This window comes from Martes martes (assembly GCF_963455335.1).
Source record: "Martes martes genome assembly, chromosome: 16".
Classification (NCBI taxonomy): Eukaryota; Metazoa; Chordata; class Mammalia; order Carnivora; family Mustelidae; genus Martes; species Martes martes.
Genome location: NC_137904.1, coordinates 21,897,207 through 21,915,872, shown reverse-complemented (window position 1 = coordinate 21,915,872; position 18,666 = coordinate 21,897,207). Strand labels below are relative to the sequence as shown.

At 40.7% G+C, this 18,666-nt stretch overlaps 1 protein-coding gene across 1 annotated transcript in view; it reads right to left on the bottom strand.

Moving 5' to 3' along the window:
• Nucleotides 1-18,666, bottom strand: part of BLMH (bleomycin hydrolase) — a 44,212-nt gene that overhangs the window by 2,799 nt on the left and 22,747 nt on the right. Inside the window, exons 7-11 of the mRNA XM_080825972.1 lie at nucleotides 17,925-18,080; nucleotides 16,633-16,791; nucleotides 16,446-16,513; nucleotides 15,080-15,197; nucleotides 12,325-12,394 (exon numbers count right to left, since the gene is read on the bottom strand). Coding sequence (XP_080682098.1) covers nucleotides 12,325-12,394; nucleotides 15,080-15,197; nucleotides 16,446-16,513; nucleotides 16,633-16,791; nucleotides 17,925-18,080 — 571 coding nt within the window. The remainder of the gene's footprint in view (nucleotides 1-12,324; nucleotides 12,395-15,079; nucleotides 15,198-16,445; nucleotides 16,514-16,632; nucleotides 16,792-17,924; nucleotides 18,081-18,666) is intronic.

Sequence of the window (18,666 nt, the reverse complement as noted above, 5' to 3'; positions counted from 1 at the left end):
AGCTCCCCCTGATGTGGCACAGGACGTCTATCATCACAAGGGAACACAGTGCAGAAGTGCTAAAGGGCTCCCTCCAAGTCAGCTGAGGGAATGCATCTCTGTGCTCTGACGGCCGCCTCCTGATCCAGCACTCTTCTCTTCTCAACCAGAGGTACAGGCATGGGGACCACAGACCCAACGGACGCTGTAGCCAGGGCTGCTTCCGGGTCCTGCCTGGATTCAGTACCCCCATGTCCCTGGCTTTGCTTGTGTCCGTTGAGGACCTGGCCCACACTATCACCTACACGAGTGCCACTAAATTCTCTCGACGGACAGAGAGTCCTATCAATAGACACCAACTATCCACTCGGGCAGCAGAAGGGCCAACCAGTACCATCTCTTGCTGCATCCCAAGTCACTGCTTCCTGAGAAATTCATTATCTGCCTTCCCCAAGAGGGGCTTTCAGTGGGCAGGAAACCAGACTACTAAACACCACACAATTTGAGACATTAGTCATCCTTCCCCTTCCCAGGCTAAATAAATCCCTAGAATGGCTCTGGACAGTGAGGCAGGTGAAGGACAGAGGCAGATTCGTGTAATAAAGTTCTGTGTCCTTACGACAATACTATCATCACACAATCAAATGAGTCTTCAAAGAATGCACAGAGAAAATGGACAATAAGTACATGTACACTATCTTGTTCCAAAAGCAGATCAGATTAAGTCCTCACAAATTAAAACTCCTATCAACTGCAATCCGCCCTCTCAGTGTCCCTACCCGGAGGACCTGCCTTGATTCACCTCTCTCTTCAGGATATGAGTTCTTTGGAGGCCCACAAAAACCTCACAGTCTAGGTGGTGGCCAGGTAATTGCACCCTGAGCAGATAATGAAATCGGGGCTGCTGTAACTGTTGTATCTTTCGTGTCTGGGGAGCTGGAGATTAGGATCAGTACGTCTGAGACCCGAGTGAGTGCCATGTGCGGGAGCAGCAAAGTACCCATTTAGGCAGGTTTATGTTTTGTTTTTTCAGGTAGGTTAAAAATGGCCATTGTGATTTGAAGAAAGTTGCAGCTTCCAGCCCTTAAGCACTCTGGCCACCAGAAACAGGGGTTCTCCAAGGAAAAAGGAGAAGAAAAATCTGCAACAAGGAGCCCAAGGTTATATTTAAGGAAACAGAAGGTCAGTTTTAGAAACTATGGAGAAATCACACTTTGCTTAAGCTGTAAATTAGAATGAGAAAGAAACAAAATATGTGAACAGTCCTCAAAAAAACTGCCAGTGTTTCTGTATTTGTTAAGGGAAAGGGTAGTGTTGGTCTGTATAGGGAAAAACGGTGTCTGTTGATACAACTCTAGACTGATTAGGCCAAACTCACTCAGAAACAGAATAGTATTGAACAGGTTACTTTAAGGGGAAGAAGATCTTTACCTGAAAATAACAGTTTTCTGAAATTCTACCAGACAGCTAACATTTTCCAACCTTTCAGACTTGATTAATGTGATAAATATATTATCATTTATGAGTTAGATGTTTTCTGTTTTTTGCTCCCTGCCTTCTATGAGGTATTTTACCTCACTCACAAATGATCTGTGGTTAATGTGGGGTGTTTTGGGGGGGCTATTTTTTGAAAAAGGTACGACAAAATCAAGTTTCTGTTCTGCTCTGATGGGTGAGCCTGGCAGCATGGATCCAAGGAGGCTGGATTCTCGGGGCCTCATGACGTCACTTCCGATCTCTCACCTCATGGTGATAACTCAAGGCTGAAGAAAGCCTCCAAGAAAGGAAAGCAAACACCTCACGGGCATTTGTCCCGTATTTCCAACCTCCTAATAAACACTGAGAAACTACTTCATGGGACATTAGCCAGTCATTTAAAATGAAGTTGCAAAGACCATGCAGCAACATGGAAAACATTTAAGCGATAAAAGTGAAGAGCATACAGACAATTTATCTTACATAATTACAACTATGTTACAAATCCAGATACGTAGGTGAAAAAAACCTTACAAGAAATAACAAAACGATAACTTTATTCAACGGGGTAGGTGATTTTCTCCTCAAAACTTCAGAATTATTTTTTTTTAAAGATTTTATTTATTTATTTGACAGAGAGAGCATAAGCAGAGAGAGCAGCAGAGGCAGAGAGAGAAGCAGGTTCTCTGCTGAGCAGGGAGACTGATGTGGGACTCGATCCCAGGACCCTGGGATCATGACCTGAGCCGAAGGCAGACACTCAACCGACTGAGCCACCCAGGTACCCAAAATTTCAGAATTCTTATACTGGTTTTTGGCTCCTAATTCTAAAGACTACTCAAATAAATTTTAATAAACACTTATTATAACAGATTTTGGAAACATGGGAAGAGGAAGAAGATGAAAAGGTAGAAAATGAGGAGGAAGAGGAAGAGGTGGATGAGGAGCAGGAGAGAAACATAAATTTAAGACCTGCCTGCAATCCCACCATCTAGAGATATGCTCTATTCAGATTTTACATCCAGCCTTTGATAAAGTTCCTGCGTGTAGACTCTACACATTTAATAAAAACGAGACATCACACATGCTCTTTTATTACAAAGTACCACACAGGCTACGTTTTCCACTTCATCTCTTTCCATGTTAATTTAAACAATACAACTATTCTACATCATAATTTTTAAGTGCTGAATTTGGATGAGCAAGCCAAAATGAATTTAATCAGTCCCCTACTGATGAAGTCTGGCTTGTTCTTTCATCCTTAGAAACAACACTGCTATGAATATTTTTGCAACTAAATCCTTAATTATCTATTTAATTTTTTTTAAAGATTTCCATTTTTATTTGACAGAGAAAGAGTGCGTACACACAAGCAGGGGGAGCAGCAAGCAGAGGGAGAGGAAAAAGCAGACTCCCCGCTGAGCAGGAAGCCCACCAACTCAGGGCTCAATCCCAAGACCCTAGAATCATGATCTGAGCCACAGGCAGATGCTTAACTGACTGAACCACCCAGGTACTGCAATACCTTGCATTTCTAGAGAATATATAGCAAATGTGGAAAATGACACAATACCTACGAAATGAAATTTGGCAGTGTCTATAAAAATTTCAAATGCGTTTACCCCTTTCCCTAATGCCATTTCTGAGACTTTGTCCCACAGACGTACAATACTTGCAGGAACATAGTAAGTATTTATGCACAATAACTAATACTCATTTGGCACTTACCATGTTAGGCACTGCTCGAAACATCACGCATATATTAACTCACTGCAACATTGTTTGTAATAGCAGAAGACTGGAAATACCCCAAGTTCCATTAGTAAGGAAACTGGTTGAATAAACTATGGTACATCCAGACAATGGAAAATAATGACGCTGTCCCGATACAGAAACATACTGATTTGAAATGCCTCCAAGACATGCTGTTCAGTGAAGTGAGAGCAAGAGGCAGAGCAGGCTAACGCGGTGTATTACCTTTGATGCACTAAACCACACTGATAACCGGAAAGAGAAACTAACAGGAATGGCAACCTGAAAGAGGGGAGTGGAGAGTGACAGAGAGGGAAACAAGATGCTTTTTAGATGCTTTTTTGTAATTTGATTTTGGAACACTGTGACCTTACGATTTATTAAAAGAATTATACTCTAGAAAGCAAAGCAAAACAAAAGCACACACATAAATCTATAGGGTGCTTCATTTCACAATGCAGTCTCATATCCACTGTCCTCATTTTGATTTTAATCCTGCAACACTGCAAGGCAGGAAGGGTTGGTATGAATTGTCTAAAGTCATGTAGCCTGTATTCAAACCCAGGTCTTCAAATTCAGCCTTTTCCATGGGGCTCAGCCCCCTCCTCTAGGGTGCTCGGAGACTTGGCACTTACGGCCGAGGCAGCAGGTCACATCTAGTTCGGACACCTGTTTGGCGCCAACTCCACCTGCTCACACATCCCATGTCATGTGTCCGGGTGCTGCTTATGAGATTACTTTGTATCTTTAAATCAAAGAGATGTCATGTATGCCAGGTGCACATATTTAGAAGACAGAGATGTGGTAGAACAGGACAGCTGGGCTTCCATTCCCTTTCTAAAACCTGCCCCAAAGCCTTTCCCCTTGACTCATTTTCTGACTGCTCCACTCACACTATGCATCACCAAGTTCTCCCTGACTTCTCACTAACCCCTCCCCCACAAAAGCTTCAGTGCCTTCCTATTGTCTCCCCACTGTGGGGGCCCTCTCCAGTTCTTCCTCTTTCTCTGTCATCTGCCTTCTTGGAGAAATCATCTCTTCTTTTCCCTCTGTGGGTCTACTCACCCTATATCTTACAGTCTGAGGAGCACACCACGAATGCCACTTCCGTCCCATCACAGCCCTCTTCAAGTCCCCTTCCTGTGTCTCTGGTGAATTATGTATGAATTCCTTGGAGGGTCCGACACTCATTCCACCATGGTCTGTGCACGGTTCCCTGCATCCCATCAATAAATGCGAGGTGATGCTATTGCTAATGGTTTTTCCTCAGCACTAGGTTTAGTCGCTTCCGCTCCTCTCTCTCATGAAACTAAGGCCGCATGACGAGCCATCCATCCGGTAAACGGGTCATGTAAGCGCAATGGTCACACTACGGTCCTGAATTCTTCGAGATCTGAAACTGGAGCTATGGGCAAGTTCAACAGCCCTACTCTAGAAGACAACATTTGAGGGGGACTTCTTGTTCTGCCTTCATTTGTCCACAGGTAACATTAACAACGGTCATGACGACAGCTAATATTTTTGAGCACTCCTTACATGCCTGGCACGGTTCTCACAACAACCATACGAGGGAGGTACAATTATTACCCGTTTTATAGATCGGAAACGTACGGCTTTTGCAGGTTAAATACCACGACCAAGGTCGTAGAGCCAACAGATGGGACTGCCAGGGCCCAGGCGGTCAGGCTCCAGAGCCTGTGCTTCCCCTTTATCCCTTTCAAACCAAGGCAAGAACATGTTGGAGACAATCAGGTGAAAACAGCAGGTCCTCTCCACAGGAGAAGGCAAACACACACACAAAACTCTATGGGAACGTGAGGAGATTTGTCCCCGAGACTGAGGTCTGGTTACGGTCAAAAGGAGCTACTGTGCCATAGTTTGTCCCCCCTCACACACGGTAGCCCTTTCCCAGCCACACGCTGTGATAAGGGAGCAGCAGTCAACCTGAGGGTGCATGCTTGCTCTGTCCCGCTGCCATGCACTGCTGTTTAGCCCCAGTCATGCAGGCTCTTTGGTTAAGAAAAATGGAGGACGAGAAGTCCCTATGAAGGACCTCGGATACTCGGGAGTTGGTAACAGCAGCACTTTTCCCAAGCTGGTAGAGACATGAAAACTCCGAGGTGACATCACATATTTCTATCTTGCCCCTTTCCAGAAAGTCGGAGACTTCTGCTTTTAGCTCATACGATTTTCTCTTATTTCAGTACATTCAGCTCAATATTGCCTGTAATTTACATTAATTGTGCTTGATATACAAAACGGAATCTCAAACAGATCTGCAAATACTATGTTATCTTTTATAGGTAACATACATTTTTAGGGAAGCTGTCTCTGTCAGAAAGCCTGGATGGCTCAGCTGGTTAAGTGTCCCACTCTTGGTCTTGGCTCAGGTCATGATCTCATGGGTCCTGGGATCAAGCCCTGCAATGGGCTTGGGGAGTGTGCCTGAAGTTTCAGTTTTTTCACATTCAACATGGGTATAATCATCCATGCTCATATCCTGAGTTACTCTACTCGATGCCGTGAGGAAAAATAAATGCAAATGTATCGGCAAATTTTGAATTCTTATAAAGATGCTATGAATTATATATACTGAGCAGCCCTGACAGAAATATGGAATACTCATTGAACTCTTCAGAGTTCTGTAGCAGCATATAGTCTGAAAAATGCTTTCACGCATTATTTCATTTGACGGCTATATACAAACTGTAGGACCTCACAAGGAAACAGAAATTATCCATGTTACAAAGAAATAGAAACTATACAGAGTCAAATTATGGTCCAGGATCTATAATCAAGAAAGTAGTAACTGTCTCTCCTGGTTCCACAATATAACATTAGATGAAGGATATGATGACTTTTTTGCCTAGATATATGAAATCATATGGGATAGTTTGGCTGGTAAGGCTAATTTTCAGGAAGCAGTAGAACTCCAGATGTAATCTGAATCAGCCACATAAATTTCTTTCCAGATTAATCTCCAATATGCCAAAGTCTCTTTGACGGAAATCAAGATACTCTCTCTTTTTTTTTTTAAGATTTTATTTATTTATTTGACAGAGAGAGATCACAAGTAGGCAGAGAGGCAGGCAGAGAGAGAGGAGGAAGCAGGCTCCCCGCTGAGCAGAGAGCCCGATGCGGGGTTGGATCCCAGGACCCTGGGATCCTGACCTGAGCCGAAGGCAGAGGCTTTAACCCACTGAGGAACCCAGGCGCCCCTCAAGATACTTTCTTTTAAGGAAGAAGTCTGGAAATTTCACTAAAATTAAGTCAGGAACAGAGAGGCCATTTGTAAGAAAAGATGAAGAATGTGGGTTAAAAACAATTTTAAATGTTCATGTATCCGAAAGGCACAAAAGCAATATAAAAAATGAAAAACTAATCTTTGTTCAAAATAAAAACTAGGAGACAAAATTTTTCAAAGAAATGTTTTCTGGGGCGCCTGGCTGGCTCAGTTGGTACAGCAAACAACTCTTGATCTTGGGGTGTAAGTTCAAGCCCCATGCTGGGTGTAGAGATCATTAAAAGAAAAAAAACTTAAATTTTTTTTTCTTTCAGTGACCACTGCAGATTTAGAAAATACTATTCTCCCTACCCTCACTTTAAGGTTGTATTATTTAGTATATTAAGAAACTAGGCTTAATTTAACATGAAGAACTTTGTTACGGTAATTCCATGTTCACAGTTCTGCTGTATCAGACTTTAAAATGAGAATACATCTCAGATTAAGTGAACCAATCATGAAGAAGTCAAGTTCCATAATAAGACTGGTTCATTAGGAAGAATACCCAAGAATTCAATTTACTGACTCTCAGAAACACTTTGTTATATGCATGCCAGAATTTGATAGTTACTGAAGTTGGGTGATAGGTACATGGGAGTTCCTTACTACTATTCTGTTTACTTTATACACACTTGAAATTATCCATGATTAAAAGTAAAGGGGGAAAAAAAGGCCAACGTATTATAAAGCAGCATAGACACAACAACTCTGGGAAATAATAGGTGGTTAGAGTTTTTTACTTGCCCCACTCACAATGTGCTATATTTGAACATAAACCTTCACCAGGTACCCCATCCCTCCCTCCTCCTTCAGATTCCCAGCCATAAATGGTGCTCCACAAGCCCCTTCTGTTGGCATGGGACACTTATGATGTCTCCAGATTCTTTATAGTTTTATATGTTCCCTCCACCACTAGTTTCTGATCACCAAAGATCATGAATCGATCCATTATTTCCATGAGTGGAGTGGATGCTACTAGAACAGAGAAGCTGAGAGAAAGCAGAGTTTCATGGCTAAGAAAACAAGCTCTCATGTCAAACTGTCTGAATTATAATTCTGGCTCAATCACCTATTAGCTAGATGAGTTGCAGGTTATCTTGGTTTAAAGAATATACTCTTTTCAGGTGAATTTCTGACTAAGAGAAGCACTAAAGGTTATTTCCTCTACTTTAAATTCTTAGATGTTTTTATAAACGATTTTACTCTAATAAGCCTACCAGTTTTTCAAAATGAAAGACAATGTAACAAGTCCCAAGGTCTGTTCCCCCATCCGATGTGAAATCCACTTTTTTTTTAAGATTTTTATTTTTATTTTTTTTTTAAGTAATCTGTACATCTCATGTGGGGGCTTGAACTCACAACCCTGAGATCAAGAGTCAGAGCTCTACTGACTCAGCCAGCCAGGCATCCCTCCATTTCTGATATGATCCTTACATGTACAAATCGCACAGCCAAGTATTTTAAGAAGCAAGTGAAAAAAGAAAGCCATGTTGCTAATACAGCATGTTAGATATGTATCCAATTTTCAGTCCAGCTGACTAAGAACACTGGAATTCAACAAGAGGAAGTAACCCAATGGGCCCAAGTAAGACAATAATTTATTTCTCCTTTTATGTCTCTTGGGGTCAGAAGGTACTTTTGTCCATTTTGGTAAACAGGTTATCCGATTTACTTAGTCATCTCTGTGTAAGAAAGGCCATGACCATGACCAATAGGGAAGACCAAAGCCAGGACTGGGCAGAGGGCAAGGGCAGCATTATCTCTGCTGTGTTTGTATCTAGCTTGTATCATCAACACTGCTTTTTCAGAAACGATCCATCTTAACAGGCAGAAATCTCAAAGAGAATAGTAACAGACTGTTAACAATGTTATCTATAGAAACAAAATCTCAGCAATGCTGTTTAAGATTGTTTCCTCTCCAGAGAGCAGGTTCTGCCTCACCCGTGCTGGCCAGTGCCCACCAGGCTGACAGACAAGAGGGACTCGCTGGGGTGAATATATAGCATCAGCGTAATTACATACTACACATACTCTCCTAAGGTCAGGCCAGGTGTGCTAATTAAGCTAGATCAAATTTTCTTTTCTTCCTTCCTGTTAAGTAAAAAGGAACATTGCTAAGGGGCACTTGTGTGGCTCAGTCAGTTAAGCATCCAACTCTTGATTTTGGCTCAGGTCATGATCTCAGGGTCGTCAGATCCAGCCCCAAGCCCCATGTCGCGCTCTGTGCTAGAGGCGGAACATGCTTAAGATTCTCTTTCTCCCTTTGCCCCTCCCCCATATATTACTAAGAAATACATGAAAATAATTTATTTTGGCTTTGAATGAACTATTCCCTACCCCCCCTCAGCTCCTATCTTTTAGTTCTCTACTGAAATGCTTTGCTAAGTTATTCAAGAACAAAAAAGTTAGTTTAACCTTAACTAGATACCGAAAGATTTCACCAAGAAGGATTATAGGGAGATCACAGGAATCAAGACCTCAGCTCTCAGCGTAACGGAATTCGGAATTAGTAAATCAGCAAAATCACTAAGTAGTAGTGAAGAGGTACAGCTGAATGGGAAAAAAAATAACACGGTGGCCCAGAATCCTCTTTAAGAGTAGGTATTTAGGGGTGCGCCTTGGTGGCGCAGTTTGTTAAGCTTCCGACTCTTGGTTTCAGCTGGGGTAGTGACCTTGGGGATTGAGCCCCACGTCAGCTCTGCACTCGGTGCGGAGTTTGCTCAGGATTTTCTCTCCCTCTCCTTCTCCCTCTGGCCTCCCTCCCCACTCTCTTGAGCTCACTCATTCTCTCTCTCTCTCTCTCTCTCAAATAAATAAATCTAAAAAATAAATAAATAAATAAATATTTAGGTTCAAAGTAATAAAGACAATAACTCACATTACTCAAAACAGAGCATTTGCCAGACTTAACTGTGTTTCTCTCTTAAATGGATATCACCACGTAGTGTAAACCCTGAGAGTTGTTTTTCTTTCTTTTTTTAATGCAAGTGCCTGACTTAAGCTTTGATTGCTAAGGCCTCAATGCAAAGATGCCTATCTCAAATAAACACACTGCCTGCACTAGACTAGATAAAGAGCCAGGCCACCTCCCCCACTGAGGCTCCTTTGTTTTAAGAGATCTTAGTTGATTCGATAACTGACCATTTAGGCCACTTGCATCATCTCTTCCCAAGCTCCAAGCTTCTGCTCTTATGTTTTAAATGCACCAATAAACAGTGAGACTGCGAGACCCTAGTCTTCCACCCTCAACCCCCTTTAAAGCAGAACCCACCACACGTGCACGCTGTCTACCTGCAGCCTCGAGGTGTGGCCCCAGGTGAGCTGTGTAATTTCAAGGTTCTGTAAGCAATAAATCTTTATTTTTTTCAAAATTTCCAGAATAAAAAAAAAAAATTCCAGAATAAAAACCACAAGGCCTGGTCAAGCCACAACACTGCTTGTGGACAGGCCAACAAAAACAACAAAAAACACACTACTCATCTACAAACCAAGTGACAGTTACAGATGGAAAAATATCACAGAAGCAAGCCAACAGATCCAGGCTCATCTAAACCGTAACTGTAGTCCTTTTCCTCAACACTAACCTTCACCATAACAAACTCAGTTACAGGGACCAAATTAGACCAAAAATGAAACATTTGCTACAGAGGTTCATCTGAAGCAATCTCTTATGTTTTAAAATGTTACAAATATCAAATCCTTCCAATTCAAGACAAGTTATTCCTTTGCATTCATTTCTTAACTACTACCAATTTGCAGCATTAACTAAATCATGAGTTATCTTAATCTTTCTGCAAGGTTTGTTAAGGTCTCTAATTCACCTAAACCCAGTGTGTATTTGTCTTAAAATAAAATTCATCATATAAGGACTCACCAGTTTAAAAATATATTGCCCTGTAATTCATAATAGTTAATTTAACAAGCAGCCCATAACCACAGAACAATCGCAGAACTCACGGAAGGGGCCCACCCAACTGAGGATGAACAGAAATGCATTAATAGCGCTTGTATTTGTTTACACAGAGACACTGAGCTGCCAAGTTTCATGGCAGATCCCAGGCATGGTGAGTGAAAATCCACCAAGGATCACATCATGGGGAGATGGAAAAGATTTAGAACAACGAATTAAATGGCTTCCAGGTTTTGGGCTGTGCTGCTGAATCACAGCATACTCAAGTCAAGTTCAAAACTCAGGTTAATAGACTCTTCGAAGACAGTAGTCCTCAAATATAAATGAAATCATTTATATTTGCTCACCTCCAAACATGCGCACCTGCTCCCTACCTCTTACCCTTGGAAATCCCAGGTCTCTGACAAACACGGTTGGGAAATCACTATCTAAAGAGGGAACAGGCAAAGAGTTGCTAAGATCCCTATTTTCTTTTTCTTATTTAGTAAGGAAATTTCTGGCTGATTCTTGGTTGGGGGGATTTGTGCTGAAGTTGGATTCCAAATGTTTGGGTATCTCTCACTGGATTCCCTACCTGCACCTCGTCAGTCTTCTAGCTAGTCTAGCAAGCTGTGGTTACTACATTTTTCCTAGCCAGAATCCATTGGCTAAATGTTAAGAATGCGGACTCTGGTAAAGAGCTGCTACAAAATACTACCCACACAAGCACATACATGCTCTCTCGCCTTATACTCTATGGTAGTTGCCACTTTAGGTTTGAAACCCTAAAAATTAAGAAATAAAAACACCTTAGGGGCACCTGGATGGCTCAATCGGTTAAATATCTGCCTTCGGCTCAGGTCATGATCCCAGAATCCTGGTATCCAGGCCTGTATCAGGTTCCCCGTTCAGCCGGGAGCCTGCTTCTCCCTCTGCCCCTCCCCCTGCTCCTTCACTCTCTCTCTCAAATAAATAAAATCTTAAAACACACCTTAAAAGGCTTTTATCTACTATGAAAAGCTGTCTTTAAAAAGTATGGTCTCAAATTTTGCAAGAATATAGGTGCGTGGGTGGCTCAGTTGGTTAAACATCTGCCTTCAGGTCGGGTCACGATCCCAGGGTCCTGAGATGGGAGTTCTGTGTTGGGTTCCCTGGTCACTGGGGAGCCTGGTTCCCCCTCAGTCCCCAACCCCGGTTCTGTGCATGGACTCATGTGCTCTCTCTCTCCATCTCAAATAAAATCTTTTAAAAAAATTTGCAAGAATATACCCTAAACTGTTAATCGAAGGTGATCTCTGGGTGATAAGATTACTTTATATTTTTATTTTCTTCATTTTGCTTTTATACATATATATAACTCACAGAATGCTATAACTCATAGAATACCTGTTAGCTTTTAGCTCAGTTACTATAATTTCCTTATGACTCCTGCCTGGGTTTTGATTTGTTAGAACACAACAGTTCTAAACGGTAACTAGAGTGTTCCTCTGCACTTTGGACTTCACAACTTCTAAGGAGACTCTAATAAATGGCTAAAGTTTCTTGCCAATCCCATTCTCCCACTCAGAAGGTTCTGACTTTCTAGAGTTGGTGAGGTAGATGAAAACACACCAAATGCTATACAGCAAGTGTCCCAGCAAAGGGAACTCAACCTGCTTGTTGGTCAAATGGTCCTGGTGCAGAGAGGTCTATGGGGTCAGCATGGTTTGGAATGAAGGCCCGCACACACTGGTCTCAGAATCTACTGTGGGTTCAGGCAAAACACGCTGGTCACAGGGATTATGGAGGGAAACTAGATCCTCAGATTTTCTGTAGGACAGTCTGGCTAATGAATTAATTACTGAAAAATGCTCCACACTAGGGCAGCTTTTTACCTGTATCTCTTAGGAGGCAGAGTAGCACAGACTCCAGTCACCCTGAGTTAGCATTACCAGACTAAGCTCACCTTTGTGGCCGTGATCTTCACCCCATGAATTCTCCACTCTCCATTTCACAAATGTGCCATCCTGATCATCCTGCAAAAGAATGGATAACAGTGTATAGTCTGAAACAGATCCCTCCTGCCAACGTGTCATGTAATTTTAGCTCTTCTGCAGCCACTCAGAAAAAAACAGTCTTCTCTATACAGCCATGATGTACATGATCAGGGCCATATATACTCTACTATAACCAAAGGGATACTCCAGTAGAAGTGAGGTTTAACTTTCTTGGGAATAAAAGTGCAATATACCTAACAAAATGACAAATACTGTTCTCTTCTTTACATTATATTCTAAAACAAAAATAAGCATACTAAATTGCTACTTGGCTGACAACATGAAATATTAAGTTACTAAGAGTAATGAACACCATCTGAAGCCAGGGACCCTTGCTTTTATCAGTCAGCATTCTCTGTAAAGGCTTCCCACTGTATTCACTTTAGAAATGACTCTAAGACCCAGTCAGAGTTTAAAAAAGAAAACAAACACATTCTCATCATACTGCCTAATTTTCTACTTAGTGGAACCAAGTAATGATACGTTCCAATGTGCGCTTTTACTGATTCGGTTACACAAATACTGAGTTTAATAAATAGAGATGGAATGGCAAAGCCAAAGTAAAAAGAGTATTTTCCTATAACAAAATCCAGACAGTTCTTGTTCTCCCTCCTTTATCTTCATTAATAAAATATACTCAATTATAGTCTCTTTAAAGGGACAATGACACTTAATGATAACCTTCATTGATAACCTTTGCTACAGGAACAGAGCAGAATAAGAGGAAGGCTCCATTTGGGAAGACTTTTTTCTTTTATGTTTACCCAGGGCATTCACTGATGTCAAAACAACTCAAATCTTTGAGAAGACAACTGGCTCCTAATGATTTCATCTGTCAACTCCCACTTGCATATAAGTGCATGAGTCTCATCTACATGGAATCTGACTCTTACCTTGGCAGTTTTCTTAGATCTCAGTAATTTTCAGTCTCAGAAATAGCCAACAATCAAATCAACAAGTTTCAAACACCCTTATCTGTACTACCTCTTAATCTTGGCCCCAGGTACCTTCAAAACCCCATAATTAAACTCTACATTTTGGAGCTAGCCTATCAGATGTCTGTTTTGGGTTTCTGCTCCCCCCATTATAGTATATTTTTACTTTCCTTTTAAATATCACCGTTAGAATCTATGCCACCTAAGGTCATTTTCTATAATGAGTCTGCAAATGTTTCCTCTCCTTGGCCAATGAATTCCTGCATGACCTAGACAGCTCTTCTCTGTGTCATCTACAAATAAGAAATAATACCTGGACCTCCATCATAGGGATTCCAAGAAATCAGCAACTAAGAAAGGATATCCCAGAATAGAGCTACTAGCATTTATCTTTGCATAATCATTCAAATGCAGTGCAAATTAGTATCAGTGGTCATTATTAGTCATTATTAGTCATTAGTCATTATTAGTATTAGTGGTCAAAAACCCAAACTGAGGGAAGAGAGAGATTTCAATACAGAATTCCAGTTATGATAATATAAATTCTGCTTTATACTATTAGCATATAAAGTAGCTCCATTTCCCTGAGGAAAAAAAGGCATGTTAATAAGCCATACCAAAGAACAGAAGTTCCAGAGAAAATGACACAGTGTATAAGATTTTTATTTCTGAAAATTAGGAATATAACAGAGATGGAAAAGGATTAAAAAAAAAAACTGAACCTCTCCTGGAAATTACAGGTTTTCATTTATTTTTGTTTTTTTAATAATTTACCAAATAATTTAAAAGTTTAACTTTAAGGAGTTTTTGTTACAAATCCAATACAGCAGGTCCAAACATACAATATAAATAAATATAAAAATATAAAATTTAAACCACTTAGTATTTTATTCTAAGTATTTTAGTATTTTATTTACTTTAGTATTTTGTTCTTTTTTTAATAGTATTTTATGAAAAGTTCCTTCTAACACTTAGCTTCTAATGGCAAGGTAGTTATTCTATAACTTTCTTTCCAGCAATTAGGCTAGAAAAAGAACATTTTTTTGTGTGGTGGTAAAGAACTAAAGTAGTTTTAGGTCTTTTCTTCTTATGATCCCTGAGCACAGGAGTGAAATATATACTCTACAGCCTAGAAACGGGGAAGCCTATTTGTGAAAGGTAAAATTTTAGTTATTGTTTCCAACACCAGGTTCTAGAAATAGTGATGCTATTTCTCAGAGTATTTCATAGGAAATTCTAAACACTTTACATCCAATTTCCTGAATAGCTCTGTATAAATCCAGCCATGGGCAAGGAGTCCACTGATCATTGTTATTGACATTTTACTGCAGAAGAATCTGAATGACAAATGAAAAAAAAGTAAATCTGAAAACATAAGACATCAAGATATGAATGCTTTCAGGGCATATTCTAATTCCTTACACATAGAAGTTATCTTCTCCCCCACGTTCTCTCGCTGACCTCTCTTCACATCAAGAACTTCCAAAGTCACAGAAAAGCTGTTACTTCCTTACTCCCTTTTGACCCAAATTCTATTCCTCACCCAAAGTTCCCATTTTTATTATCTCTGAGCATGCATCCAAACCCCAAGTGATACAAGTGCCAATGTCTTGCTTGGAAGCTAACTTTTAACAGAAATCACACAAATGAAGCTCTTTTAGATAACAGTCTACAGGAGAATGTAGGTCCACCTGTGCAAACAGTGCAGTAAGCATGCTAAGGGTCATACCTTCTCTGAGACAGCAGTGAAGGTCATGGCATGGGTCATAAGTGACTCACCAAAAGTCAACCTCTCTGCTTTATTCATGTTCTTCAAGGAGACACCGAACACTAACTCATGATCATAGCTGTAAAAAGAATGGTAGTACAGAATAAAGACAGTACAATCAAGGGGGAAAACTGGCTTCTGGTTGTAAAAGGGACATAAAAGAAGCTGAAGGAGATCCATAGTTCCAAATAAATATGGGCTGTAGCTCTTCCGAGAATAAGGTACACATGCAGAATTTGGTCTCTTGCTGGGATTCCATTCTCTATGTGCTACAAGAGTACTGAGGAAAATATGAAGTATTAAACAAATTCCCCATCTCAAAGGTGGACAAGATGAGTTTGTATTGGTCATTTTGGCAAGAACACCTTAAAAAAATTTTTTTTGAAGTAACCTCTTTAAAAAATGGTCTCTTTTGGGGCACCTAGGTGCTTCAGCTGGTTAAGCATCGACTCTTGATTTTGGCTCAGTTCATGATCTCGGGATTGTGAGATGGAGCCCCGTGAGATGGAGCCCTGCATCGGGCTGGCGCTCAGTGTAGAGCCTGCATAAGATTCTCAGTCTCTCTCTGCCCCTCCCTATCCCTCTCTCTCAAGGAAAAAAAAGTCTCTTCCAAACTGAACCACCCAGTTCAGAACCACCCAGTTTCTGAACTCATTTAGACCACTACTGACGGTGAAATTTAAATAAATAACGTCAGAAATATTGGAGAATATTGTCAAAGTTAAAAAAATATCATGAATTCTCTGTTTTAGAAGATTTCTCTGTTCTTAACTACTTACTTACTCAACTTCTTATAGCTAATAATAAGAAACTGTAAAGGGGTTTAATTTAATAGTCAAGGAATTTTGTATGATTTGGTTAGCAAATGAACCTTCACTGCCATAAACAATCAGGAGACATGCTTTAAAGCATGCATGCAAATTATTCCTAGTAGTCATAAAGACAAAATACATAAGGCATCAAAGTAAGGGTAGTAGTTAAGAAAGATGAAATAGTAAACAAGAAGTGTGGAAAACCTTTCACTACATCTCAAATGTACTGAGTCAATTCTTTTTTAAAAGTGCTTTTCTCATACAGGATGGCTTTTTAGGAACATGCAACAATTTCACCTTAAATATAAAGTATGATCTTGACCTCCCAGGTTAGAACATATACGTTATGTAGAGTTTATGCAATGAGCCCTCAAACTCTACAAGATGGAAAGAGAGAGACCCACCCTCAGGCCATCCTTAATCTTTGGGCAAACCTCAACTGAGTCATCTCAAACCAGGAGTGCACTCCAACAACAGCCCACAGATATTTTCTATTTTACATTTCTTGTACTCACACATTCATGTCACTGAGGCCTAGCTTGCCACTGAAGTGTTTTCCAACATCACAGCCAAACCACACAGCCTAGAAATAGAGGAAGGAAGAAGAAAGAAACTCAACATAAATCCTGTCTTCCTATTATACCAAACAAGTGAAGAAGAGGTTTTTAACCCCAATGGGGAAGACACAGAAACGATACCAACCTCTCCATCTTTGATGGAGGCAGCAACCATCTTTTTCAAGAAGTCAATGGGCTGGTTGTTATACAGAGTTTTTCTCCCGCCAACCATATTGCTTAAGTAGTCCACTGTGTAAACTCTGTTGTACTTGTGCTGTGGCCGAGGGTCATTCACTAAACAAATCTATTGAGATTAGTAACATGTTGATTAGAACATAAAACCAGGAAGGTCAAACAAGGTTCACCTCTCCTCTAAATTCATATATGAGCATCAAACTCATCACCTCTGTCTGCAAGGAAAAAACATTAAAGTACCTTGCTAAATAACAAAGAAACAAAAGGTGGCAAAGTCATGTGAAGAGAGATTCTTGCATAATCTAGTTAATGCAAGGAACACCCTTTGGGAGCTGCATCTACTGGTTTTTCCTACTGGCAAGAACTGCCCCAAAACCAATTCTCAGGAATTGTATGCACTGAGTAAATCAAGATGGACATCCCATCACTGTAAGACTCCTGTTCTCAAGTTATAAGACAGGCTCAACTCCTGGCAACACAGTAACCACACTGAGATTCCATTCCTAAAACAAACCCACTTGCTTCTAAGAGGGTCAAAATGCCAAGGAAGTAAGAGGCTCCGGTCATCTTGCTAGATTGGTGGAGAAGACCTAAAGAGAGTAGGAAAAACTAGGAGGGGAGAGTGCTCCTTTCCATGTGAAAGTTCCCAGTGAGGCCCATGGTACAGAGATGCTCTGAACTCACAGTGAGAAACACCTAGTCTCCTTTTATTGTTTTGCCCCTGAGATGGATTCTGGGCCCCAATCAGAGGAGTGTGTGGGAATTAAACTGACTGCTGGTTAGAAGTCTCTGAAGAGGGGGCGCCTGGGTGGCTCAGTGGGTTAAAGCCGCTGCCTTCGGCTCAGGTCATGATCCCAGCGTCCTGGGATCGAGCCCCGCATCGGGCTCTCTGCTCAGCAGGGAGCCTGCTTCCTCCCTTCTCTCTCTGCCTGCCTCTCTGCCTACTTGTGATCTGTCTGTCAAATAAATAAATAAAATCTTTAAAAAAAAAAAAAAAAAAAAAAGAAGTCTCTGAAGAGGAGCACTGGGGAAAGGTGAGACATCCTCAGACGACCAACTCCATCATTAGGTACATAAAATACCACGGAGAAAAGGAGAAAAAAGTTTGTTTACTGTCCAGGTTGATGACCACCCATATTAACTCAAGAATGTTAACTCATCATGTTAACTCTTAGACCCTTCCCTGTAGTCAACACATATTTGAAAGTAAAGAGCCAGTGGCTCCCAGTGCCAGTCTCCAACCTTATTTTCCATATTGAAGAGCGGCTTGACATGTTCCCTGTAAAACTCCAATGGTGTTATGGGGCCAATCTTCTGATAATTTTTATCCTTGTCTCGATACTCCCAGGTGAATGTCTCTGGTGGATTACCCAAACAAATGCACACTACTCGGAATATCTGGAAGAAAGAAGGAGGACAAATGAGCAATGGCTAGGGAAAAGTGTTGTTTTTTACCTCTTCGTTTTCCTCAAGCTTGGGAAACACTAGAAATCAGTTGCTAATTCAGGCCAGAAGTTTCACAGGACATCTAACATTGCTCCAAAAATTTGAAGGCTGATGTCCAGGATTTTTTTTTCATTTTATATTATTTTACTTCTTTTCAGTGCTCCAAAGTTCATTGTTTACGCACCACACCCAGTGTTCCATGCAATATGTGATGTCCAGGATTTGATCAGCTGACTTGTGAGTTCATAAACACTCTGAACAATACAATTCTGAAATGTTAATATTTAGTACTTAGTATTTGCCTTGCAAATTAAACTTCTTTAGCCAAGAAACCACTCACCACTGATACTCAAAAAGACCGGGGTTGCTGCTCTGCTGATTATATTTCAAGTGACAAATAAAGGGACATATTATAAATGGATTTCCTTCCCTTTAGGCATCTAGGTTTTCCTTTGATTGTGACAGGGATCTCCACTCATAGAAAAGACATTAACTTTTCAGGTGGAGCTTGGGTAACAATGCCTATTAGAAGTATTTT